The 26,884-nt window shown below is 39.4% G+C and overlaps 2 protein-coding genes across 3 annotated transcripts in view; one reads left to right on the top strand and one right to left on the bottom strand.

Moving 5' to 3' along the window:
• TAX1BP1 (Tax1 binding protein 1) overlaps positions 1 to 21,316 on the top strand; it is a 48,069-nt gene extending 26,753 nt beyond the window's left edge. The window contains exons 8-18 of one of the 2 annotated variants that reach the window (XM_024562869.3): positions 868 to 1,053; positions 3,534 to 3,758; positions 4,283 to 4,429; positions 5,569 to 5,689; positions 6,860 to 6,960; positions 9,239 to 9,364; positions 12,600 to 12,671; positions 14,184 to 14,367; positions 14,730 to 14,878; positions 19,547 to 19,629; positions 20,229 to 21,316. In XM_024562869.3, the coding sequence (XP_024418637.2) occupies positions 868 to 1,053; positions 3,534 to 3,758; positions 4,283 to 4,429; positions 5,569 to 5,689; positions 6,860 to 6,960; positions 9,239 to 9,364; positions 12,600 to 12,671; positions 14,184 to 14,367; positions 14,730 to 14,878; positions 19,547 to 19,629; positions 20,229 to 20,430 (1,596 nt within the window). In that variant the 3' untranslated portion in view covers positions 20,431 to 21,316. Of the gene's footprint in view, positions 1 to 867; positions 1,054 to 3,533; positions 3,759 to 4,282; positions 4,430 to 5,568; positions 5,690 to 6,856; positions 6,961 to 9,238; positions 9,365 to 12,599; positions 12,672 to 14,183; positions 14,368 to 14,729; positions 14,879 to 19,546; positions 19,630 to 20,228 lie in introns of both variants that reach the window. The other variant, XM_024562868.3, reaches the window with a different exon arrangement.
• A 985-nt stretch (positions 21,317 to 22,301) lies between these two features.
• The window catches only part of JAZF1 (JAZF zinc finger 1), a 296,398-nt gene continuing 291,815 nt past the window's right edge, over positions 22,302 to 26,884 (bottom strand). The window contains exon 5 of the mRNA XM_024563022.4: positions 22,302 to 24,637. Coding sequence (XP_024418790.1) covers positions 24,461 to 24,637 — 177 coding nt within the window. The 3' untranslated portion in view covers positions 22,302 to 24,460. The remainder of the gene's footprint in view (positions 24,638 to 26,884) is intronic.

The following is a 26,884-nucleotide window of genomic DNA, read 5'->3' as shown; positions in this document are numbered from 1 at the left end:
CTGTCCTTGTGAACAGAAATTATCTTTCAGCATTCCATACATTTAAAGAGTAAAGTGCAAGAAGTGTATTAATTCATTTATCTGTGGTACTCTTAACCAAAGCAAGATAATCCTTTATAGTGGCAACTGTGTGCGTACTCTTTATAATTTCAGTTAATGGAATTTGATTTGTATCTGTTGTGAGCAAATGAGCAGCCACAGCCAGAGTTCCTCGGGAAAATCTATTGGGTTAATTAGTCAATAAATATATTTTTTAGCACACACAGGAAGTAAGTGATATACAGTAGTATTCACAAGCAAAAATTGAATTGCTTAAGATGTTTTCTAGAATCTCATTATGTCTTAATATCTGAACATGTCTGTGACGTAATCTGTTTCTCCAAAAGAACAACCAAATCCATTTGCAATTTTTATAAAAAGATTTTATTTATTTTTAGAGAGAGGGGAAAGGAAGGAGAAAGAGAGGGAGTGAAACATCAATGTGAGGTTGCCTTTCACATGCCCCCTACTGGGGACCTGGCCTGTAACCCAGGCATGTGCCCTGACTAGGAATCGAATCCATTTGCAATTTTTAAAAAAGAAAACTTAAAATCATTAAATCAAAGGAAAAGACTTTATAGATCAGGTAATAGTGTTCAGCCTTAGAATTACTAGTCTCTGTGGAAAGTCTGGGCGGGGGTGGGGGTGGGGTGGGGTGGGGAAGCTTAGCTAATCGCTTGGCTGAACTTGGGTCTCCTGACTCCGAGTCTAGTGAGTCTTCCCATCCCTTCATCGTATTTGGGTTAGAGGTGAATAGTGGTAGTATTTTAAACTTTGACTTGGGTTATGGAGTTAGAATATTCTTGACATTTTCAAGCACTGTTACAGGTACATTTGAAGAATAGAGAAATAGAAAATACCAAACTTGTGTCAGAGGTCCAGACTTTAAAGAATTTAGATGGAAACAAAGAAAACATGATCACTCATTTCAAAGAAGAGATCGGCAGACTGCAGTTGTGCTTGGCTGAAAAGGACAGTCAGCAAAGGGCCTACTTGCTCACCACCACCAGTAAGGTGAGTACTTGTGCACCATGCATTCGAAATTGTAAAACGTGTTCTCTGTTAAACGTATGCAGTCTGGTGGTTTCTTTTTTTTTTTTTTTTATTGTGTTTATTGGGGTGACATTGGTTAATAAAATTTGGGGTTTCAGGTGTACAATTCTGTAATACATGGTGGTTTCTATTTTTAATCTTCTCTCCCCCAGCCTTTCTTTTGAAGACGTTCAAACTTGTAAGAAAAGTTGGAGGAAGAGAACAGTGAATATGTATGTCCTCATACATACATCCTCAAGAAAAGACATAGATGTTTCGTACATTCTGTTGCAGTCATAGCAAAAGTTACAGTTTCATGAAAATGTACAGTTTCATGAAAGTTACAGTTTCTTGATGATGATAGGTTTACTCATTTGTTTGAAGTTATGTCTGCCTGTCTGTCCATTGTATTAGTGCCTTGCTCTCTGATTTTTGAGTAATCCGTGGGGTGATACTTGAGATCATGTGAACAGCCTGTTCCCCACTGGTCTCTCAGTGTTTTTCATCCCTTGATCTTCACCTGCATCAGCTGTTAACATTAATGACTGCAGAATGGTGATTTACAAATCTGTCGTTCCTTTTACATTTGTTAGTAGGTATTCTTTATAACGAGAAGAGGCTTCCTGTGGCCCTGTCTCCCTTCTGTATGTCACTGTGGTCTTTGGAGGCTTCTTTGTTCCGTGTATTATACATTATCATCATCGTTCTTTTTTATAGTCAAATCGTCCCATATGTAGCCACGGGGAAACTTTTCAAACCTACTTTTTTGTCTTTTTGATACGTCCCCTTAATGCTTTGAATACTTAATTGCTATGTGGCACAACTGTATGTTACAGCTTTAGGTTTTAGCCATTTTTCCAGGGAGCTCTGTTTTTTTTCCAGTAGGGGATGGTATTTTGAAACCAAGAACTGGATACTGTTGCTACTGGAGGCTGTACTTTCATTGGATACTTTAAGCCTTTAATTTATATTGATGTGTTCAATTCAAATCTAGTACTTTAGGAGTTCTTCTTTACCTTTCTCTATTTCATATTTATATAATCTCATCTACCACTGTGAGAACCATTTTTCCCAAAACATTATATTTATGTTTTCTATCCAGCTATACACACCAGTAGATTTCAAATTATGTCAGTGTTACTTCCAACAATAAGTCTTCTAAATAAAATTAAGACCTTTTCCAGCTCTTTTCTTAGAGTGTATTTCACTAAGGATGTACAGGTTACCATGTTCAAAAGTTACTTGAATGAATTTTTAACATACTTATGAATTTATAATTCAGTTTATTATTTAATTTTAAGATTTGTTTTTACAGTCAACCTTTTGATTTAATTTTTAAATATGTAAAATAGTTGCATCATATAAAAGTCAAAGTGATATAAAAAATTTACTCTGCTATCTCAGTCTCTTCCTTAAAAAAAAAAAAAACCCTTTTTAACCTATACGCACAGGTAAACATTTTCTTCAGTGTTCAGTTTGTCCTTCTTACGTTTCTTTTTACAAAAATAAGCTTATGTGCATGTGTGTATGCGCACATACTCTTTGTGATCCCCCTCTTTCTTAAAAAAGGGGTGCCATGCTATATGGTTTGGGGTTCTTCCTTAAATGATTAGAAAAGTCATTTATATTAGACTGTTACTATGCCGCTTTCCTCACTTTGCCCTTTTGCCATGTGGAAGCTGACAGTGTTGACACAGAGCTAACAGTGCTGTGCCTACAAGGACTTCTCCACCCCAGCATTACATAAATAATCATTTACATTTCCTTCTAAGGAGCTAAGTTTGAAAACCAATGGGTTATACTTTTTCTGAGTTTACATTATTTTTAGTCCAGAGATGAAAATAGAAAAGTTGAATAAACTAGATTTATTGAGCTCATAATGGGTAGTTAATATTAAAGGAAAAAATTTTATGTTTTTAAAGATTTTTAGTTTTAAGAGGTGCTTAATTACTTTTCATTTTCAGTGCCTCATCTTTGCTATTTGCATATCAGTATTTTTCGAAGCTAAATTTTAAATCTGTATTGTCATAATATGTAATGGTATATTAATATATTGGGGTTTTTTAGGTTAGATTGTGAGAAACATCTTTTAAGAAAATTTTTTGAGTTACAAAGGGGTTTTTGAAATTAATTCCAGCTGGAGGGGTCCTGGGGGACTAGAGCTTTCGTTCAAGTATCAGTTTAGCCAGGCCACTGAAACGCAGGCCGCGTCACCTGACTCCCTGTACTTCAGTTTCCTCATGTATAAAGTGGCAGAAGTGGTACCCAGTGCATAGGATTGTTATGTGGGGACTCTAAAACAAAGTCACATCTTAAGTTTTTTCAAGACTTATGTACTTATATCTAAGTTCTGAGTAGAAAAGTACTAATTAAAAATTTGGATCTGTTGTAATTGAGTAAAATTGTTTCTGCTTTTTACTTGAATGTTTGAATTACAAATATATTTATCTGCCTTTCTTCAGGAAGATACATTTATTTTAAAGGAGCAACTTCGTAAAGCAGAGGAACAGATTCAAGCAACTCGTCAAGAAGTGGTCTTTCTGACGAAAGAACTCAGTGATGCTGTGAACGTGAGAGATAAAACCATGGCAGACCTACATACGGCACGCTTGGAAAATGAGGGAGTCAGGAAGCAGTTGGCTGATGCAGTGGCTGGACTTAAACTAAACGCTGCAAAGAAAGACCAGGTAAAGCAGGTTAATTTCGAGTTTCTATTCTGATCAGAACTCATCATAAGAATGAGTTATGTTAAATCAAGTCAGATTCCTGATGAGAATTTTCAGTCATTGAAACTTCCTGGGTTGAAAATAGTACAAGCTTTAATAAAAACTGCTGTAAGCAAATTCCTAATGGTTAGTAAAAGCTGCTCTATAATTATTGTTAAACTTTCTACTGTCAGGTGTATATTACTTGGTTGGAATTTCTTATTAACTAGCTGCATAAAAAGGTATTATGGTTATTTAACAGAGTAGTACTTGCTCCTCAGGAGGTGGATTATTCTTCTCTAGTTTTTTAATGAATCTTAGTCCTAGGAATGTAAAGCTGGATTTATTAGGAGAACCAACTAATAAAGCTTTGTAGTCAGAGCTCCAAAACAAGTTTAAACAGCCAGAAAGAAATGCATGAAAATTAAATTTTAATTCACTGCTACATTATGATAGAAAATTTTTATCTTTTTCTCAGAGGAAATTTTTATTTATTTCTCTCTCAGGAGAAAACTGACACACTGGAACATGAGCTGAGAAGAGAAGTTGAAGATCTGAAACTCCGTCTTCAGATGGCAGCAGATCATTACAAAGAAAAATTCAAAGAATGCCAGAGGCTTCAAAAACAAATAAATAAGCTTTCAGACCAATCTGTAAGTGTAACTTAGTGAAATACTTCTTTTATGTGTATTTTTGTTTGCAAATCAAATTTACAGTATTCTAAACATCATCCTTTTAAAAATAATTTACCTCTGCTTGGTTTCAAGTCATTGGTCTAATACGGTAATGGTAGTTTTTTTTAAATCTGGAATTTTTATTTATTGGAGAACCACCAAAGGAAGCAAGGGCAAGAGCAGGGAGAAAAGGGAGTCCTCTTTTCTTCACCATTTTCCTCTAAGTTGATAAATGTGTTTTTCACTTTAATATTCGGTGCATATTAGTGAATCACTCTTGGTGGCAACGCCACTTGTCCTTAGTGGGATTCACCATTGATCAGTTTTCATTGATGAGTTCTTTCCTCCTATTTATATCCACCGGATTAGGAAGAGTTAAAAAGCGTCAGCTAATGTGTTGCATTGCACTTGAGGGTGGGTAGGCGGATTTAATAAGATCAAAGATAATGTTTCTGTCTTTATCGGTGTGTTTTAATGTGGGTCCACAAATTGTGCTCAAATACAAGGTTTCTTATGTAATTGAGTCTTGGAAGGGAAGAAACATATTTGAAACCTGAAATTGAAAATGATACCACAATTCTCTTTACCAACCAGATTTACTGTAAAGACAGTTTTATTTGTACTGTACTCTATGACACAGATGATATTCTACCAGTCTTTTGAAATCTGAAAGGAAATGAAAGAAGCAAGAAGTGCATGAGATAAAGCAGGAAGGGTTCTGTGTATGGGAAGAACACATTAAGTATGATCCACATGTATATAGATTTTGGTTTCAAGCCTCTAAGTTTATTGTGACTTTGTAGTAGAAAATGTGTGAGATTTCTGTGAATGGCTTGTTTTGGTGGTGTTTTGATGTTTTGTTTTGTTTTTTTTGTTGTTGTTTTTAAAGATTTTATTTTTAGAGAGGGGAAGGGGGGTAGAAAGAGGGGGAGAAACAACAATGTTTTGACAAGAAAACAAGGTTTTCTTTTTTGTAATGTGAGTAAAGTGATGTGGCTTTTAGGGCAATCACAGCTTTGTAGACTTTCAGGACTTCTCGATGTGATTATTATTTCCATAATGACTGAAGAGAGAAGATAGAATTCATTTAACATCCCTTTTATTAACATTTTGAATAGGCCAATAACAATATCTTTACAAAGAAAATTGGGAATCAGCAGAAAGTGAATGATGCTTCAATAAACACAGACCCAGCTACTACTGCCTCTCCTTCAGGTGTAAAGCCACTGCCTCCTGCAGGTAAAGACCTTCTAGGCTTTTTGTGTAGTGTCCTGCTTAAAAAGTATTTGAACTTTTACTGCTTTGTTTCAGGAGTAAGAATTTTAGGGAGTTCATAGACATTATGGAAATCAAATCAAGTGAGGGAATTGAGGCAAAGGGTCTAAAAGTAAGAAAGTCGTGCATGTGGTGCGTGTGCGGATTCGGAGTGTGCACTAGTACTTGTCTTTATGAGAATATTCACACGTGTTAAATGACCTGGTGTTAGTTGGGCTATAGGACAAGAGCCAAGAATCGAATTTTTAACTAACATTCCACTAAAATCTGTGGAATTTTGAAACTTTTCTGGCCCTTCAATTGTTTAATTCTTTTAGGAGAAATAACTTGTAAATCCCCTGTTTGGTGTCTCTCATCTCTCTCTCTCTTCGGCTGCTTTGGATCAATAGGGTACTTCCCTCAGTGTAGTTGTTAGTGGATAAGGTAAATTTTTAATTGATTTATAGAACAGATTAGAGAGACACAGTGAAAACATGAACAACATGTGAATTTGAATTAACTCTAGGATTTTACTTTTTTTTTTTTTTTAACCCTATGTTAATGATTTAGCAATAATGAAAGTAAGTACTAGAGTATATAAAAGTATATGTCCTTGTGTAATGTTTGGGCAATTGATGTCTTATACTCTTTAAATGTCTTACTTCCTATACTATTAAATATTTAATTAGGTTCAGCTGCTACCAAACAGGATTCTGTTTCCTTTCTGTACATCTTCTGTAGGACCTACATGGTGTTGTACAATATTTCCTTAATAAAAACCTAGTAAATAGTAATGAAGGACTGGAAAAATGATTTAAAATGTTTTCTCAAAGAGTATGGCTTTCCTACTTATCCTGTCTATTCAGTTATATAAATTTCTGTGCCATTTTAGAATTATTTTCAGCTAATTAAAAATAATAACAGTCCTTTCAAACTTGATTCTGGCCAAACTGACATTTAAGAAATTCTCAGAGTTTATGTTATCATCCTTTGTTTATTAATGAATGAATGGATATTTTTTAACATGTTTTTCTCCTTCAGTATCCCATTTACTGTATTTCACAGTATATCGACCTTTAAGTTACTCTTAACAGGACAATAATAATAAGGGGAAAACTAATTTTTAATAATCTTTTTTCTGCCTTGTTACAGCAGAGTCAGATTTTGACATTGTAACAAAAGGGCAAGTCTCTGAAATGACCAAAGAAATTGCTGACAAGACAGAAAAGTATAATAAATGTAAACAACTCTTGCAGGTAAGCTAGCACCCTTCTAAGTGAAAGATGTATCAGTGTCATGGCTTCGTTTACGGTGTTGTTTCGATTGGTGAGTGTCCTCGGGTTCTCGTGCACACACATATACCGGTACTTCATTTAATTGTTGAGATGGTGAGAGGTGGTCGTTTTGTGTACCTTTTTATGTAGGCCTGCACGAACAGTCGTGACCTTAAAATTTCTGTTCACCTAATAATATCCTTCTCTTGATAATGGGCAAGTGATTAATTGAGGTTGAATATATGTAATTGAGGGAGAATATTGTTTGTCTTATTATAAGGATACATGGACTTCATAAAAAAGAAGTGCTCCTTTTACCTTTAATAATAGCAGAGATTTCTAGTACATCTTAAAGTAACAAGATTTGCAAAGTGGGAAAGGGGAACATTAATCAAATGAGTTTTTGTCTTCCCAGTGTTACTTATTTTGATTATTTTAAACAGTATTCAAATATTTCAGTGTTGTGACTGTGTTGGTAGCATTCTTTTCTAGAGTAATTAAAAGACAAAGGGAAAATGCTTCTCATTTTTTACCTGATTTGAAGAAGGGAGGAAAGGGTACTTTGTGTATGTAATTTTTGTTTAAGTAAATACTTTTTTGTGTTTGTTTCTCTGTGCATGTGGAGAAGAGAGGGATAATTTTTAGAGCTGGAGAAGTTCACATATCAGCTCAAGGTCACTAGAGTAACTTAAAATATTTTGTTACTCCCTTCTAAATATTAATGTAATGTAATCTTTTAATCAGACTTTAAACTGAATGTTTATATTGCTTCTCATGATCTTACTTTCTGTGGAAGTGTTCATTAGAACAATTTACCCATGGGTTCAAAGTAGTTGTTTGTAAGGGACTAAACTATTTTTCCTTAAGTATAAAACAATTCTGGATAAATATTAAAAAGTCTCATTTAGTATTGAAAGGATAGAGTAGAATGTTCCACTGAAATTAAAAACTGCACACATTTAAAGTCTGTAGTAGGATCATTTTTGCCGTATATAGTTGTGACACTTACAATGTCAGGTGCTTTTCATCCCTCTCTCCGTCCCATCCCTGGGAAACGGTTGGCTTGCTTTCTGCCACTAGAGATTAGCCTGCCTTTTGTACAGTTCCTGTTAATGGAATCTTATGGTCTGTACTCTGTTTCTTGTCCTCTCTCAGCATAATTATTTTGAGACTTAGGTGTGTTGTTGCTTATATTGGTACTTCCTGTTACTGCAAGAGTTCAGATCTTTGCCATTTTAAAAATTGGGTTGTTTATCTTACTGAATTTAAGTGTTCTTTATTCTGGTTGTAAGTACTTTGTCTCATATAGGTGTAGTAAATATTTTCTCCAGTTTGTGTCTTGTCTTTTTATTTCCTTAATGGTATTTTTAGAAAAAGTTTTAATTTTGATGAAGTACAGAGTACTAGTTTATTCTTTTACGTTTTGTGCTTTTTAGGTTCTAAGAAACATTTACTTAATTTAACTTGTAAAGATTTTCTCCTACCTTGTTTTCTAGAAGTTTTATAGTCTCAGGTTTTACATGTAGATGCATTAGCCATTTTAATTTATTTTTGCGTGTAATGTGAGGTCTGGTATGTATCGTATGGATACTCAGTCGATCTAGCGATCTTTGATGAAAAGACTTTGTTTTCCATTGACTTGCTCAAAGCATATTTTTAAACTTTCATCTTGAACAAAAACACTCAGAATGAAATTAGCCAATTTACCTATTTGTTGTGTTTGTAACTCCTTTTTAACATTCTGGGTCATAGTGCATAACAAGTTAACCCAGAGATTGTCTTTATCAGGACGTCCCAGGGTTTTATTTATCAATGTCCGGAAACAGTGGCATTATAATTTTTATTACCTCCCTTTGCAAAAGTAGCACATGGCTGTTGTGAAAGCTCCCAGCATTATAGAAGTAGAGATGGTAAAAGGTACTGTCAGGGATGAGAGCTGTTAATAATGTGGTTTGTATTTTATGCACAACACCACATAAACATCATATGAAATTGCGTTAAGCAACTTTTAAAACAAAAATACGATTACTCTATGTATTGTTTTTGCAACTTGTGATTTTCAATTAATGTATCTTGACATCTTTGTTAATTCCATTGTGTATAAAATGGTTTATTTGATCTCCCACTGACAGACATTTGGTTATTTCGGTTTTTACACTGTTGCAACAGTGTTATAATGAACGTTTAGCCACATATGTTTGTGTAGATAATGGTTGTATATGGATTTAAAATCTTTTGGTAATTTATTGATTTTATTTAGGATGAGAAAACAAAGTGCAATAAATACGCTGATGAACTTGCAAAAATGGAACTGAAATGGAAAGAACAAGTAAAAATTGCTGAAAATGTAAAACTAGAACTAGCTGAAGTAGAGGACAATTACAAAGTAAGTTTAGTATTCGTATATACATAGTTCCTGGTACTTTTGAAAATGTGTTACCTATAATTTTTATCAATCTAGTGTACATTTTTAAACGTACATTTTTAATAGGGATAATATTTTTGTGTATAAAAATGTACTATGAATTATGTTGCATATAGTTCAAGAACTATAAACTGAGAAGATGGATACCCACATGCATGGCCATTGTGGCTTTACTTCTGTGAATTCAGATGGTTATTAAAATTATGTCTTACAATTTTGCTTAGTATTTAAAGATTAAAAGTGATCATTTCATTAGTCTCTTGTTCACCTAAAAAGAAACATGTATGTGTATGTAAAGTTATTTTAGGACCTTGGCATTTTTGTGGGAGTGTGATAGTATGATCAGTAATGTTTAAAATTTAAGAATTTTTAAATTTATCACCAATGTATGCTTCTTACGATCCTAAGTGAAATACTGCAGAATACATGTTTGCAAGTGTAACATAAGCCAGGAAACAAGCCTGACAGGTAAATGATATTTACAAGAATGTGAGAGAAAAAACAATTAGCAGGCTGTCTAGCTAATTAAGAAGAAGAGTAGTATTTTTCCCTCTAAGGAATAAAGTGTAATTTGGAATATTTTTGTGTGTGAATGAATAAAGAACAGGAAGTTCTACATTATTTAACTTTGCTAACTCATAACTAACTGTACCTAATTTTTAAATGTAATTCTTAAAGACACCAAAAATTACTTCAGGTTCCTTCATGGGGGCTGGAGAGGGTGGCCCATTACAGGCTAAGGTAACTTTACTGATGGTCCCTTTCATTACCTTCTACTGTCAGAATAGAATCTTGAAACTTGTATTTCATATTATTCTTGTTTTTGAGATCCTTGTGGATATTGTTTTTAATGACTAGCAACTTATTTATAAAGCTGAATAGTGAATTTATATAAAGTTTTATTTTTGAAGATTGATAAAAAATGACTTAGTAAATACTTATTGGAGCCTATTAAACGAGGTCTGTCCAGAAGGTATCCAGCCACGTAATAAGAAAGATGGAGGCGTTTATTGAAGAAGCTACAAGAAACATTGTACATGTGACAGTGACGCCTCAGTCCCCTTCAGGGCAGGCACCTTGGGACCTCACACAGTTCTCCCAGTTGCCATCAGCTGCCCCATCATATTTTCCTGAATCTCATCAACAGTCTGAAATCGCTTCCCTTTCAAAGGTGGTTTTAATTTTGGGAAAAGTCAGAAGTTGCAGGACGCTGAATCTGGACTGTAGGCGGCTGAGTCACTTGCTTGGTGTTTCACCAAAAAAGTCTTCAAGAGACGTGATGCCTGAGTGTGGGCACATTGTGATGAAGGTGCCAATCACCAGTTGCCCTCACCAGCTGCGGCCTTCTGAATCATCTGAATAGTTTCTGTGGAGGAATGTTCAGGCTTAGCGCAAAATCTGATGCAGATTTGTTGTTCTGCTTGCTCAGTCATTTTGAACACCAGCAGCCACACAGGACACGTGCTCACTAAATGGCGTCTACCGACCCCACTGACTAGTACAGTGAAGTCGTCACTGTTCACACATGCTCAGTCCCTTCCACTCTCCTTGGCTGCCAGGTTACATCGATGTCATGCAAACCATTCTCATTATGTTAATAATGACTGGACTTTTTCTGGACAGACCTTGTATGTATAAAGGACTGTGCTAGCTCCTGTGTGGGCGATTGTGCCCATAAGTAAGCCACAGTGCTGTGCTTAAGGAGTTGATGGCCTAGTAGGGAATGCTAGCCGGGTAACGGGGATACTCAGGACTCTTTCACACTCCCAGGCTAGGTGATCTGTCATACCCAGTGGGGACCCAAATAATGTTTTCACTTCATTATGATAAAAATGAGCATCGAGATTAGCAACATATTTAAGGTTGCCCAGCTTATAAAGGTGCTTGGCTTTTTGCTTAGTGCCCTTCCCCTTATTTTTCACTGTTTAGACACAAACCCTCATACCAGACAAGGCAAACTGAAGTTTCACATGAATGATAAATCCTAAGTACTTTGTTTCCGATTGAGTATTTAAGAGTTAGACGTTATGGAGAAACTGGACCTTTGAAAGACCTAGCTGGAGGGGAGGAGAAGCAGGGCTGAGAAGAGAAAGCAGCAGTGTTCTAAGGCAGTGGAGAAACAGTATGGGTTTGGCGGTCAGGCGTGCAGGGTGCTGTCTGGGAACTGTTCGCAGTCTTGAGTAATGTGACCTTCATGTTTGTGGTCGAGTAGACTAGACTTGAAAGGTCGAAGCTGAATTGGGGTGCAATTTGCTCTTCAGGTTTTTCTAGGAGGAAATGAACCCAACTAGAGTGGTTCTTTTTGAAAATGATTGGGTGTCACAGAGAAGATTTATAGGTGGGAAGGATTTTTGAAGGTAAGAGAATCAGGAAGAAATAGTCTTAGGATGAATTGAGAAAGGCATCCTCCTTGGGTACCTTCCCTGATCACCTGTTGTTGAAAAGGATACGAGTTTCTCAGGGAAACCTGTGAAAGCCTTAGTTACAGGAAAAACCATTGAAGAGTATCATTTGTGTCCATAGTGCTGATGCTGTAATAGGTGAACAGTGGGTAGTTGAATGAATGGCTGAATGACGTAGAGACTGAAAGTGTTGGGACGGGAGGAAGAGGAGAAAGAAGTATTCTTAATTTTCTAACATCAATTACAGTGGGCTCTGAGATTGATGATATCAATTAACCAAAAAAAAAAGAAAAGAAAAGAAAAGTAGGTTTGGGACATTTCACCCTTGCAGTGCAGAGACAGCAGTGAAAACTTGTCTAACCATCAGTTAAAAAGGCAGATTTGGAACTTAAGAAAGAACGAGTGTGGCACGTGAGTTAGTACTTGTAATTTATCCCTATGCGGATGATAGTTGAAAACATAGAAGAAAGGGCGTTTTCAGAGAGAGAGTGGAGAAGAGAAGCTGGAGAAGAAAGTGCAGAATTCCTGTCCTGGTAACTGTGAAGGGGTGGACACATGGGGTGCGGGAGGCTGGCAGCTTTGGTGCAGCCCCATGTGAACATGGGGGGTAGTTTGCGGAGTGAGGGGGCCCGGTCAGTACTGACAAGTAATGCAGAGATGTCAAAGAATAGCAACCAAGGAAAACACGTGGATGTGGGAATAGCAGTTATTTTGATAGAATGGTATAAAATCTGGAAATATGAGGAGAGAGTAGATAATGAAAATGATTAATTACATTTTTTTTTTTAATTTAGCTTCAGTTGGCAGAGAAAGACAAAGAAATAAATGGTCTAACCTCGCACTTGGAAAGCCTCTCCCAGGAGCAGGTATTGAGCAATGCACTTTAAAATATGTTTTATATGACACTGAATGATCATACGGCTTTATGAAGAGACAGATTTTACAGTCCACGTGAGGGTGGTGGTTGAAAAAACAGCTACTGAGTGAAAAAGACACTGTTGAGACTCCTAGATGAAAATATTTTGTGTTGAGTATTTTTAAATACTTTATAATATGAGAAAATGCTTAAGTGTTGAAACTTAGTTTAATCTTTGTACATTTTTTTGAAGATTTTATTTATTTTCAGAGAGGGAGAAAGAGAGAGAGAAAAACATCAATGTGTGGTTGCCTCTTGTGCACCCCTCACTGGAGACCTGGCCCACAACCCAGGCATGTTCCCTGACTGGGAATCAAACTGGCAACCCTTTGCTTCGCAGGCTGGTGCTCAATCTACTGAGCCACACCAGCCGGGGCTGGCGTATGGCATTCTTAACATGCGATGTTTTCATCAACTGGAAGTTCCCCTAACCTTGTGTAGGAGTTTTCAGTCTGGGTCTCGATGCACAAGTATGATTGATTAAATCATTGTCCAAGTGATTTAACTCAGGCTTCTGCATCCCTGGAGATGGGGGTAGTGCTAAAATCTCCAGTTTTCTATAATGTGCTTGGTGTTTCTGGTGACCACCCCCTTCCATGAAACAATCTGAGGGCCCACCAGTTGGCATAATTCAGGATGGTCTCACGTTTAAAAGGTCTTATTACGAACAGGACACTCCTATGATTCAGTAAATTCCAAGAGTTTTAGGACCTGTGCCAGGAATTGGGGACAAAGGCTAAATAGACTTTTATTAATAGCTAAGTTGTAAGGGATTCCGTTTTTCCTCAGCTCAATAAAAAAAGGTACTTTCTTGGCACTAATAAATTTGAAAGTACATTGGGCTTTATTCCACTTTCTGATTTTGTTGTATGTGACAGGGCATTTATGAGAAGTTGAGAGCCAGCCTCCCCAAAAGTACACTTCACACATACAGCAGTCCCCCCACTTAATCCATGGGGATACATTCCAAGACCCCAGGGGATACCTGCAACCTTGGATAGCATTGAACCTGTGTTATATGTACTGAGTTTTTTCCTGTACCCACATTTCTGTGGTAGAGTTTGGGGCCATGATTAAGTGAAATAAGGGCTGCTTGAATACAAGCACTGCGAGACCACGGCAGTGTCGTCACCAAGACAGCTACTGAGTGACTAAGGGCCGGCAGTGGGTATGCAGGGACGGGATGACTCCCGTCCTGGGCAGGGTGGAACAGGATGCAGTGAGATTTCATCACGTGCAGTTTAAAACTTACGCATTGTGTATGGAATTTTTCATTTAATATTTTTTGAACTGCAGTTGACCATGGGTAATTGAAACCACAGAAAGCAAACTGTGGATAAAGGGGAACTAGTGTAATAAGGAAATAATTTTACTGTTATATTTTGGCTAAATGTTTAATGTTGCCCTTGTTATAAAATATGTGATTGCTTTACTTATTCACATTTGTTTTTGTTAATTTTAGGAACTTAAAAGGAGTCTAGAAAATCAAACAGAAGGGAAAATGGAAGGTCAGAATTCCCAGAGTCCTCACCAGATCCCACAGGGTCTCAACACGTGCTCAGAGCAAAGCGGTCGCGTTTCAGCAGCTCCACATACGCAGCCAGTCCTGCAGTATGGGAACCCTTACACAGCACAGGAAACCAGAGGTTACTAAGATATTTCTGGCTTGGGGTTAGCCGAATTGGGAGGTTTTTCTTTTTGTTTGTTGATGTCTCTGCGGGAATAGAGAACCCCTGGTACAGTCAACTCTAATAGAAACATTATAGTGAGCAGTTTTAATGTTTAACACCATCTGGCTTCATCCAGAAGTGATGTACCATGAATGAATGGTCTATTTGCTATTACATATAGTTCTTATTTTTAAAAATCACTTGGATTAGAAATAAAGGCGTTTTGTTTTTGATCTGCTAAAATGGTTTTTTATGTCCTGTTCATCATAGCCATACACAGAGATTCCGAGTTTAGTGCCAGATTTCACCCTTCCCTTGCATATTTTTTTTTTTTGCAGATGGAGCAGATGGTGCTTTTTACCCAGATGAAATCCAGCGGCCACCTGTGCGAGCACCCTCCTGGGGGCTGGAAGATACTGTAGTCTGCAGCCAGCCTGCTCGAAACCTTAGTCGGCCTGATGGTTTGGAAGACCCTGAGGACAGTAAAGTAAACTGAGTTTCTGTGTTCTGAGCCTGTCCCTTTGTTTTCTCTCCTGTGTAGTAAGTTCATGGCCATGTGCGCTGTGAGAGCGCGTGTGCTTTTGCACGCACATGGTTACTTGATTTTTCAAAAAACCTGCTTATATTTAAATTTAAATATGCATTAGGGTTTTTACTAAAGTAAAATACTAAGTTTGGAGAATGACCTCAAAATATTAACAATTTAATTAATTTTTCAAAAAATTGAGACAGAACTGACATACACCACTGTGTTAGTTCCAGGTGCACAGTGTGGTGGTTTGACACTGGTATATTTGTGAACTGATCACGTAAGTCTACTTAACGTCCACTTTAGTTCCAAGTTTTCCCGCTGTTAGGAGAAGTTAAGGTCTACTTCCAGCAGCCTTCAGGTGTACAATACAGCATTATTAACTATGGTCACAGAGAGTTTAACTTCGCTGAGTAGTTTACTATACTCTGGTGACGTGGCCGCACGAGGCTGGATGCAGCAGAGTGCGAGTGGAAGCACTGCGCCGCAGTGTGCGTCTCCCATGTCAGCACTTGCGTCCTCCTCTGTTTGAGGGTGGGCTTCGGCCAGGACAACAGGGGATTGTGAGGATCATTCTTTTTCAGAGAAACACTGTGTTAGACATTGGTAGTATTTAATCTCTCAGCAGCACAATACTGGTGATAGTTGGATTAGTTTATGTAGCACATCATTATTATTTTGATTTCATTTAAGGGATTGCATTTAATAAATAGGTTCTTTTCTGCACAGCAGCTCCTGTAGATTTCCTGTGCATTAAGATGAGTTTAAGAGACGTGCTGCATGGTGCTCTTTGCAAGTACAGGGGTATCATGACCTGTTTCTCATTTAAGATAGTTTGCTGCATTTAATTGCTATTAACCTTTGCAGAAACTGATCAGTGTTTAGACAGACATGATTTTAGCCCTAGTGCTCAACGGTTATAATGGAGAAAAATGTATTTCTCTCTTCTGCCTTTTGGCCTCCTGTGTCCATTACTGGGAATAATTAGGAAACCTGTCAGAACTTTTGTAGCCTCTTTAAGGTCTAGAGTATCATTTTACTGGTTTTTCATACCTTTACTTCACATTTTGCATATTTAATCTGGTCATTCTTAGCACAGATGTAACATGTGACAAGCCCTTCTCTTTCGTAGTCATCTGCTGCGGTTTAATTAGGAGGATGTTCTTTCTGATCTGTGTGCTTTGCCCTTCTGCAAACCCATGAGAAGCAGTGTTAGAGGCTTGTGCTCATTTGCTGACATGCTTAGGTTTGCTAATGAGATGGAAGGGCTGTTAGCAGGCACACCTTGGGTAACTGTATTTTTGCAGTTGGATTTTTCACATTAGCAGAAACTTATTTTTATGTACCTTCAGACCTTGTTCTCTTAAAAAGATTCTTGTCATTACAACAACAACAAAAATAATCACTTACAACTGAAGTATTTCAGTAAGTAATTTTAGTTAGAATATGGAAAGCAAACTTGACTTGACCTGTTCCTTTTCTGTGGGTCTCTGCCCTGTGAGTGAGTAACAGCCCAGGACCAGCATCTGTGAGTCAGGCTTGAGATGGCTACTCTTCCAGCCTGTTCCAGTCACACCTGCCATAGCTCCTCCTCCTGGACCAGAAACTGGTCAGCCATTAGATGAAAAACCTTTTATGACTCCCTCTTAACTATAACTGCACTGGGAATAGCTGTACCATGACTATGGTGATGGTGATGGCAACAGACGTTTCCATAGCTGTGTTTACCAGCTAACGTTTAGCTCTTTAAATGTATTGACTCACTTATTACGTAGCAGTCCTTTGGGTAGGAAGCCTCACCATCTCTAGGGCGAGGCACCGTGAGGCCACTTAGCTGGCGTGCCTCCTACCTCAGTGCTGGGCGGAGTGCACCCAGGGTTTGGGCCTCATCGCGGTGGTGAGAGAAGCTGTTGTCTTTAACCACCTGTCAGCCTATCAAACAGGCCGAAAGCAGAGGTTCCCAAATTTAATTTATGGCACCTTTAGCATCACAGTACATTACTTTTAATTGAGTTTATTGGGGTGACATTGGTTAAGAAAATCATATAGGTTTCAGGTGTACAACTCTAAAATACATCATCTGCACACTGTACTGTGTGTTCACTGCCCCAAGTCAAGTCTCCGTCCATCACCATTTATCCCCCCTTTGCCCTCTTCTACCTCCCAACACCCGTCTTTCCATCTGGGAATCACCATATGGTTGTCTTTGTGTATGAGGTTTTTTTCTTTTTCTTAATTCCTTTACCTTTTCACTCAACCCCCACTCCCCTTTGACAGCTGTCAGGCTATTCTCTGAGTCTGTTTCTATTTTGTTTGTTGGTTTATTTTGTGCATTAGATTCCACATATAGGTAGATCCTATAGTACTGGTCTTTCTCTGACTGGCTTATTTCACTTAAAATAATACTCTTCAATATTACCTGTTACAAAAGGTGGTATTTCCTTTTTTACATCTGAGCAGTATTCCATTATGTAAACGTAACACAGCTTTTTTATTCACTCATCTATTGATGGGCACTCGGCTGCTCCCAGTCTTGGTGATTGTAAATAATGCTGCAGTGAACGTAGGGGTGGCGTATGTCCTTTTCAATAAGGTCTTGGGTTTCTTTGGATATATTCGCAGCAGTGCTTGAATTTCAAGTAGAGCAGTTTACCTCTCTACTTGATGTAGAGATATGGTGTCACCTCTCTGTGGCTCTGTGTGGAGGGCTCACAAATGGGACAGTGGCCCCTGCCTGACCTCTGGAGTTTTGTCTGGGAGAAAGCTGTCCCCTGGTGCTCACCCTGATGCCGGACACTTCTGTTTCTCCCCCTATGCCACTGGCGCCCTTCCAGCTGCTGCCGCCCAGAGGGAGTGAGTCTGTGTGAGTCCTAAGCCTTCTGTGGTCCTTTAAGAAGTGACACCTGAGAATCAGTTTCTTCCACTGCCCCACCTCCCACTGGTTTTTGCCGCCAGAAGTTGTGGGGATTTATCTTCCTGGCACTGGAACCCTGGGTTCTGGGATCTCTTGCTTCTGAGGGATCCCTCCTGATTTTTATCCACGCGTGGGTGTGGGACTGCTTGTTCCAGGTCCCTGCCTCTCCTGCCTGACTGGAGTGACTTCTCTAACTCCTTGGTTGTGGGACTTCCATACAGCTCCATTTTGTGATGATTCTGGGTGATAGTTGTTTTGTAGTTTAGTTGTAATTTTTGCTGTGGTTGTGCGAAGAGGCGAGCCGTGTTTACCTACGCCTCCATCTTGACCAGAAGTCTATTTCCCTAATACCATTTTAAAGATTGTTTTCTTTTTTCAAAGAAAAATGAGATAATTTTGTTCATTATCATTATTTGATATGTAGTTGCTGAAGCGGTTTCATTGTTTCAGTCATCTTTAAGTTTAGCAGGTTGAATGGACTACTACATTATTTTTCCTTTTTGTATCTGTAGCTTTAAAAGCTGTCTGGATTTTAGTTACTTAAAGACTTAATATTTGAAGTATATAAAGTACTTGTATTTTCCCCAATCCCTCATTATCTATCCTGTTTTTTCTTTTGCCCAAGTATACCCTAAGGGAATCGTAAATGGAAACAAAAGTGTTTTGTCATGTGATGAAGAGGGGAGAAAAAGCCTCTCAGGCCCTTTCTTTGAGCATTCAGGAGGGAATAAGCATTAGAATAGGCACGTCCCCCCCCCCAAAAAGGTCACCTCAGTTCACATGGAATTGCATACCAGACACTTTTGTGGCACCTCGTCCATGACAGACTACTTAGCCCGTTAGGTGGCAGCTCTGGGGCAAGCGTGACTGCCCAGCTCCGCAAGGGCTCCCCCAGGCCAGCTCTGCCTGTCCGTGTGCTGCCCTTTCGGCAGGTGAGCAGCTCACAGCCGCGCAGAGGAAGGAGGCAAGTGGGCACTTGCCGTGATGTGGCCGCTTTGGATTGACGTGAGGCCTTGTCGGGCACGTTCAGATCTCTGAAAAGTGACCACGGGGATGGGGGCCTGGAAATTCAAGCCAATATTTCTTTCATACTGTAACTCAGATTTACAGATTTTTAGGGGTCTTCATTGATAGTCTGTTAATCAGATATTTTGAGTTTCATTCCTTCACTACAGGCTTTTGAGACCGGTAGTTTGGTGCTTTGCTTTAACATGGTATTCCAGTTGGGTTTGCTTCTGTGCACATGTGCCCAAGCGCCCTGTGCAGACCAATGTATGTAACTAGTTTGTATTTACTTACAACTTCTATATACTGTGCAGTGGATGTATGTTGTCGGAGAAGGTACTGTCTTGCAAATTAAGGTTCTGAGTGAGAGTAATAGGAAAAATAAGGCATGGTTGAGACTTTCATGGAACAATAAAAAGTCAGAGTTACGTACAGCAGGTTCAAAACAGTCTAATGATCCCTACCTCACTCACACACGCAGGTGTGGTATGCTTCCCGTCCCACTGAGTGCTGCTCATTTCAAGACAGTAATTTAATTCATAGTGAAATACTTGGTAAAAAAATTGAAAATCTAATCAAATGGTAACAGAAGTAAAATTTTTAAAAGAGTAATCAATCTTATTTTCTTTATACTATGCTTGATTGAATTAAGGAACTTATGTTCAGTTTCACTTTCCTCAAAAGCTGCACAATTATGTTTTTGCTAGGAGGCCGAGAATGTGCCCACTGCTCCTGATCGACCAAGTAAACATTTGCATGGACGTGGAACAGGCTTTTGCTTTGATTCCAGGTAATTTTTCTCCTTCTTGTGTAGAATATGGATTATATGGAACATGGTTCTCAATGTTTGGTCCTTGGAAACTTGTTGGAAATGCATGTGATCAGGGACCCACCTCGTACCTTCTGAACCTAAAACTCTTGGGGTGGGGCCCATTGAGGGGGGGTTTCATGTACCTTCCAGGCACGAACCCCTTTGGGAGCTGCAGGTACTCTGAGTGTTACACCAAGTGAGCATGGTTGGAAATAAGTCTCACTTTTCACAGGCTTACAGGAGGCATTTTCTGTTAATTAAAATTGAAGAATTCTTGTCACGAAGCCTCACTTTACAAAATGTAATTGTATTTTGGAGATTTTAATGAAAAAAGGTTTTTCCTTGTCAATCCAATTGTGAAACAATTGAGAGGCTTTATGAATGGTTTACACAGTTGTCAGTAGCCAGCATTTAGGAGGAGGAAAAGGTTTCTGGAATAAATGGACTTTCAAGGTAAGTTGTTTACCATGAATATCAGCGTAACGAGATAAATGTAGGCTTGTCATTTCCTGAAAGATACTGTATTGCTAGAAATTTATTAGAAATATGTAATTCTTTCATTTCTTTATTTCTTCAAGCTTTGATGTTCACAAGAAGTGTCCCCTCTGTGAGTTGATGTTCCCTCCCAACTATGACCAGAGCAAGTTCGAGGAGCACGTGGAGAGTCACTGGAAGGTGTGTCCCATGTGCAGCGAGCAGTTCCCGCCCGACTACGACCAGCAAGGCTTCGAGCGGCACGTGCAGACCCACTTTGATCAGAATGTTTTAAATTTTGACTAGTTCCTTTTTATTATGAGTTAATCATACAGCTTAGCAGTTTAAAAAGATGATCTCCAGTAGACCACTAGGGAGAACACAGGTGATCACTCCCCCGCACCCTTCTGGTACTTTTCTGGCCAAGGTCTCCTTGGAGTTGGGCGTTGCTAGGGTAGGGCCAACCTTTGGCTTATCAATAAATAGAATTCCAACCTCTTTTTCTTACCTGCTTAAGAAAAGATGTTCTCGGGTGTTTGTATTTTTATTTATTCCCCAATTTGCAAAATATATGACTAAAGGAAACAAGGATTATTTTAATGTTGCTGCACTGAAAAAATACAATGTGTCTTATTTAGCAGAATATTTACAAGTTTCTGTTGACCTTGGTGATTGAGCATGACTACTAATATTATGTAATAAAAAGCATTTATCACGAGTGTTGCAAAGTAATTGGCTGAATATAGAAAATTGCATAATTTGGCCCATGAAATGGTGTTTCTTCTTTAACTCTCTTTAGAAGTGGAGCTGTATGTAGAATGAGATCACATGCTTGCAGTACAGCAAATATCCTTTTTACATTGGAAAAGGTTGCTTTAGGAATTAATGGGAAGCATATTTTGCTAATCGGTTCTATTTAAGCCATCGCAAAGTTCTGTTTCTATTCCGTGGGGCACTGAAGCCAGGTATGCCAGCACAGGTGTCTGTCACGTGACCTACATAGTGGTGTTTGCGGCATGAAGTCACAGAAAGTGCATCCTTTCCTTTTCCACCTTTCCCTATGAGAGTATAACTTTGAAATAAGGCTCAGTAATTAAAAATGTAACACATAAATCAAAGCAGTATGTTCGTTATATCTCTGCTGTGTATAGTAGTCTCATTAACATTAAAGAGGACACATTTTTGGAGGTAATTTTATTGTCAAATTTATTTGTGATAGTTTTTCATTAAATCTAAAATCTAGTGTCTTGAACATCTTTTTCTAGTCTGGATTTTAAAAAAGGTTTTTGAACTCTATTCCTTTCTCTTATACTATGAATGTTAACAATTTTAAGTATTGGCATTTTTATTCTGCTGCTGAAAATATTTAAGCTTGTCAGAAGCAAACTAGCTATATAAGATGTTAAGCTAATCCTCAGTGTGGCGGCCTTTGGGTGCTACGTGTGAGCTGCGTCGCACACCACGTTGCGCGTATTTGTTTCTGGGAGAGAATGTGCATACTGTTGCGATCTCTGTAAAGGTCTGAGTTTAAGGGGGAAACAGTATTAGGCAGCCAGAGGCCAGATGTTTAAGACAGAGCAGACCTGGGGCCACAGTATAGGTTCAGTCACATGATAGAGAATATTTCGGAGAAAATGTTCAGTGATAGGAGCGGTTTTGTTGCACTAGTACTACCACCAGTAAAATGAGATTGTTCATCTTGCTAGTCTAGAACTTGAGTAGCTTTTTGCCTCTAGCTGGAAAACATCAAAATAGGTCCAATTCCACTGTGGTCTGAGAGCATGCTTTGTGTATGATCATATTCTCAGGAGTTACAGTGTGTTTTGTGGCTTACAGTGGTCTTTCTCGGCGAACGGTCTGAGTGAGCTTGGATACTGTGTGTTGTGTTGTTAGATGAAGGTACTGTTGGGTTCGGCTGGATCGCGTTGCTGATGGAGGGATATTGACATCTCCAAGTGAAATAAATAGTGGATTTATTTCTGCACAGTTCTATCATTTTTTTTGTCTCCCATGCTTTGATGTTCTGTTGTCAGGCACAACCCTAAAATACAATGTGCATGCGTCGGCTGAACTCGGGGAGGGCAGCGGTGGAGGGAGGCAGCCTAAGGTAAGGCACTGACCGGGTAGATTATTTTCAGTAGCTGACATTATGAAAAGTTTACTGTGAGCCACGTTTATTTTGGGTCAGAGACGGTTTATTTTAAATGTGATTTCATTTACATTTATAAGCAGCTTTTCTTGACAGGATTTTGAGTAAGTTGCCTTCAGTTCTAAAACCTGTCACTTTCAAACTTAATGTGCTCTGTCCCCAACAAAACATATGAAAATATAATTTAAAGCACAGTTTTCACAGACACAGTACAATACATTCACTATACACGGTATAACAAAATATTCCCATCCTTGCTTGTTTAGTAATACTGTCACAATGAAGAAGCAAGTAGAAACTGGAATTTGTTTTACAGTTGAAAGAAATGTTAACATGCACGATGACTATTTTATGACTGCTTAGCTGTTGAACTATCATCCAGCCTGCGGTTTCTTGCACTAGAAGGAGCGAAGCTAACTGCTAGCCTAAAAAAATTTTGGTCAATTATAGGTAGAGAGGAAATAGCCAAGTAGGACCTTCTTATGCACCAAGTAGTGGCTGCTCCTGTCTGGATCACCCTTTTCATCATACAGGGTCGCGCTGTATGCTCAGGACCAAGACCACTCTTCAGAGAGCTGAGGAAATTTTTAGAGGGCAGTGTCTTTACAAAAACTTAAAAATTCCTCATTTGAGTGAGTCACAACTTAAGTATATAGAAGCTTACTCATCTGGCTAACAGAATTGTCTCATCTTTTCAAAATGTCTGAAAAATTGAGGAGGGACACCTGCTTCCCAGGTGTAAAACTTTAATATGGGAAGAAAGCATAAGCAATGCAACTTTGCTTTTCACCAGTTTTGTGAGCAGTTGGCTATCTCAAAGCGATTTTTATTGCATATTAGGCAACTGGTAAACTCACGTTTAAGGAATAGCACTTGGGAGAAAAGAACACGCAAGGCATGATGGTACCATTAGTGAGAAAAGCTTAAGGGATAGTCTGGTCCAGACGTAGGTTGCTCTGACAGGTCATAGATTAGTCACCCTGACCACCTGCTGCAAGAAAGCACTTAATTGTCAATAAGGCTCAATTTCTTTTCGGCAAATTGTTTTATAAAGCTAAACAGACATTTCCAAAGGAATACAGACATCTCCAATGTGATAGGAAAAGTGCCTTTAAAAAAAGTCTAAAAACAAAATGAACATGAAGAAGCAATAGGGTCCTTAACAAAAATGTTCCTCTTTGAACCGTGCTTGGAATTTTAATTCTTATTTGCAACCCACAGGTTTATTAGGGCAGTGGTTGTAAGAATTGGCAACACATAAAACATTAACTCCGTTGGCAATAGAGAACTACAAAGTGCTTTAAAACTTCACCTAAAGATGAAGATAGAACTAATTTACACACACAATTTGCACGTAAGTATTTCAAAGTGTTTCCTAACAGATTTCAGGGAAAAGTATTTCGTTAAACTGGTATCTTGGTCTGGTCTGCAAATATCAATCTGCATAAATTGAATCCCTTACACCCAGCAGGCACTCAATGAATGTGTTAGATTAATGAGAACTGAACAGACTATTGTACAAAAATGCTATTTATAACACTAAGATAATTGGTAAGTCAGATGGCAAGATTTCCAGCTTTTCAAAGGGCGAAAGGACTTGCAAGATAAGACACAGAAAGCACACCGTTTATGTATGTTATTTAAATATGAAAATACTTTTAGCATATTATGTTAAACATTCTTTCTTAATTTATATTTCCATTACCTAAAGTCTTTCTAATCACAGATTCTAACTCCATTATGTAAGGCATGGTAACCAGTTTGATGATGATTTTGGTTTGAACATAGTTGATGTGTTGAAAAACCTCGATCGCATTACAGTCTTAGGGAAAAAAACCCCTCAGTGCAGCCCCTCCCCCCCCCAGTCGCTGTCACTGCAATACAACTGAACGATACGCAACATGCCCTCCATCATATTCTGTTTCGGGGTAAATGTGCTGAGAATCTAGAGCTTTTTTTTTTTTAGCACCTTATATCAAAGTAATGAAAATGGTATGATGATCACATGTGCAAATGTACAAAATCATTGACTCTACAAAGATACATCATTCCAAAATTACAGAAAAGGTTTAAAGCATGCATTTAATTCTTTAAAGGGTTGCTGAATGCTTCCCCTGAAAAAAGGTGGCTGTTTTCAAAATCAGCAACTGCTGGTGAGGATTTCTTGGCACAGTTATGACCAGCATGTTATTGCTGCATCTTCCTGATGATCTCAGCCGACACCGGGGGATGGAAATTGATTGTGTGGTGCCGCAGGCCCTGAGCTGTCTTGTAACTCTTACCACAGCGACATTTGAATGGTTTGCGGACACGAATCTGGGTTCTGTGACCATTCTTGGCATGGTACTTTATGCCATTCACATTCTGTGGAGGAGATAAAAACGTCACCGATTAGGTGGAGTCACGCGGTATCTGCCGGAGTGGGGAAAATGTAGTATGCTTCCGGGTGGCAGCTGCTCACGCAGCCAACTCGGGTAATTCCAGACTGCCTCCACCTGAAACGAAAGCCCTGACTTCACATTCTGCGTAGACTACGGACGTGAGACTCAGACTGCACAGAAGCACAGTTCCCTCGGCCTGCAACTTAGCTTCCCTCCGAATCTTTTTTCCACTCTTTAGAAAGTTAGGGCAATTATATAGAAATATCCTCAGGATGGCTGGGGGAAAAGCCTACAGAAAGCAGGCGGCTGGGGCAGTAGCCTGGAGTGCAGACTGACAGCCGACGCTCACCCCTGTTGTACTAGTTTCTGTTTTCGACCCTGCGTGAAGTCAGTGTCTCCGCGTGGTGGAGGCTACCTGCCCACGAGTAAGTGCGCTGAGCAGACGGACGTGAACTGCACTCCAGGCCTGCAGTGCACTTGCGCAATCCGCAGTTATGGACGTCTCAACAACAGGAGAGGTCCAGACGTCAAATTGGCCCACAAATCTTACATGCTACGTAAAAGGCCTTTCTGGGCTTTCAGTTTATTGGTTTTGCTAGCTTATTAGCATATTCTGTGTAAGACTTGATGCCTAGACTCACTCTATAGATTTAACAGCTTAATAAGTTACTACCGCTCATCCCATTAGATGGTGAGGAAAACGGACTGAGGGAACTGAGTAACTGGTGGAAGATTCAAGAAAGAATAAACGGTGGAGGTGATACTAGAGCACAGGTCTTGGAAAACTTCCCAGGCAGCTGTTGCCAGATTGGGGTTAAGGGAAGAGAGGGCTTGAGACGTGAAGTTACTGCCCACAGACCCCCAGAGGAGGGGACTGTTTCCAAAAGCACTCCCTGGATCCCGTCCCCACCAGCCCAGTCCTGTGACCGAGTCAAGCATCCCGGCATGGTTTTCTCTTTCTTCACAAGCAGTCCTTAGCTCCCAGAGAACGGACCGGCTGATGCAGTTTCACGAGCACTGAGCACGGTCTCTGGCATTTGAGTGAATTTGTTGGAACATGCATCACCTTTGTTAGAGTAGTTGAGCCATTTAACAAAATGTGTTCAGTGCTTATTACCATTTACATTTCCCTCTTAGAGATTCACCTTTCAGAAGTCCTATGGCAGAGAATTCTGCTTGACTTTGTTGGGCCCAGGTGTGCCAAATAGCAACCAGGTGGCGGTGCTCGCAGTCTGAAGGTTGTCCAGTGAGTCGAATCACAAGGACCCTCTGCCCTGCAGCCCTTGTCCCACCTACATGCAGGGTGAGGAAGCCCCTCACTAGTCTTCTTGGGGGGGGGGGAAGTAAGAGCCTGCTGCAATGGGTTCCAGAGAGCAGTGACAGCAGCAGAATCATTAGATGGGTATGTGGGCCCTGCCAGCCTCCCTGCTGTCCCAGACGTCCTGCCGGAAGCCCAGGCCTGAAAGGAAGCCGACTTGTGCCTCTACCCCCATCTGGCATCTTGCTGCAGCCACTACAGACCCAGGTGAGAACCACCCAGCTGGAGCCAGGTGACCCACAGAACCTTGAAAACAGTGGTTTTAAGCTACCGGAAGGACAGTTAACGGTTTTATGGCCATTAGAGAAAGACTTAGCTCTCCAAGAAATAGTAACAATGTTGGCAAGTCTCCTGGCTCACAAATGACAGCAGTTTGCACCTGCCTGCTTCATATCCCATTTATTCGGTTGAGAGGTTCATTGAGCACCCAGCTAGGATCCCTTTCTGTGGAGGAAGAGTTCCTGAAACATTCCGTGTCCTCGTTCTCACAGGGAACTTGTTGCAAGATGGACCATTAAAACTCCAACTACCCCTGTGCCCCAGTACCACTCACACTTTGTCAGAAAACAGGAAATCAAAAATAAACATTTGACCAACAGGCTAAAAGGCATAGCAACCCCAACAGGATCACAGTCTCAACAGTCCATCCACACCTGAGATTTTACAAGTAGATGAGGGAAGTTTTGAAACTGAAAATGATGGAAGCCACAAAAGCCAGTCCAACACCAATCTGGACCCCGAGCCCGCTGGGAGAAGGGCAAGCCCAGGTTCCGGTGGGTTCTGCTTTCTCCCAGGCTGCAGTGCAGTTACGATGTGTCTGGCTGTGAGGAAAACAAACACTTCCACACATCAGCCTTACTAATCTGGAAAAATCCGGGGACAGTCGCATTTCTGGAAACGTGGCATTTCCAG

This window comes from Desmodus rotundus, chromosome 6 (genome assembly GCF_022682495.2).
Source record: "Desmodus rotundus isolate HL8 chromosome 6, HLdesRot8A.1, whole genome shotgun sequence".
Classification (NCBI taxonomy): domain Eukaryota; kingdom Metazoa; phylum Chordata; class Mammalia; order Chiroptera; family Phyllostomidae; genus Desmodus; species Desmodus rotundus.
The sequence above is the reverse complement of the archived record's forward strand: the minus strand, read 5'-3'. Positions and strand labels throughout refer to the sequence as shown.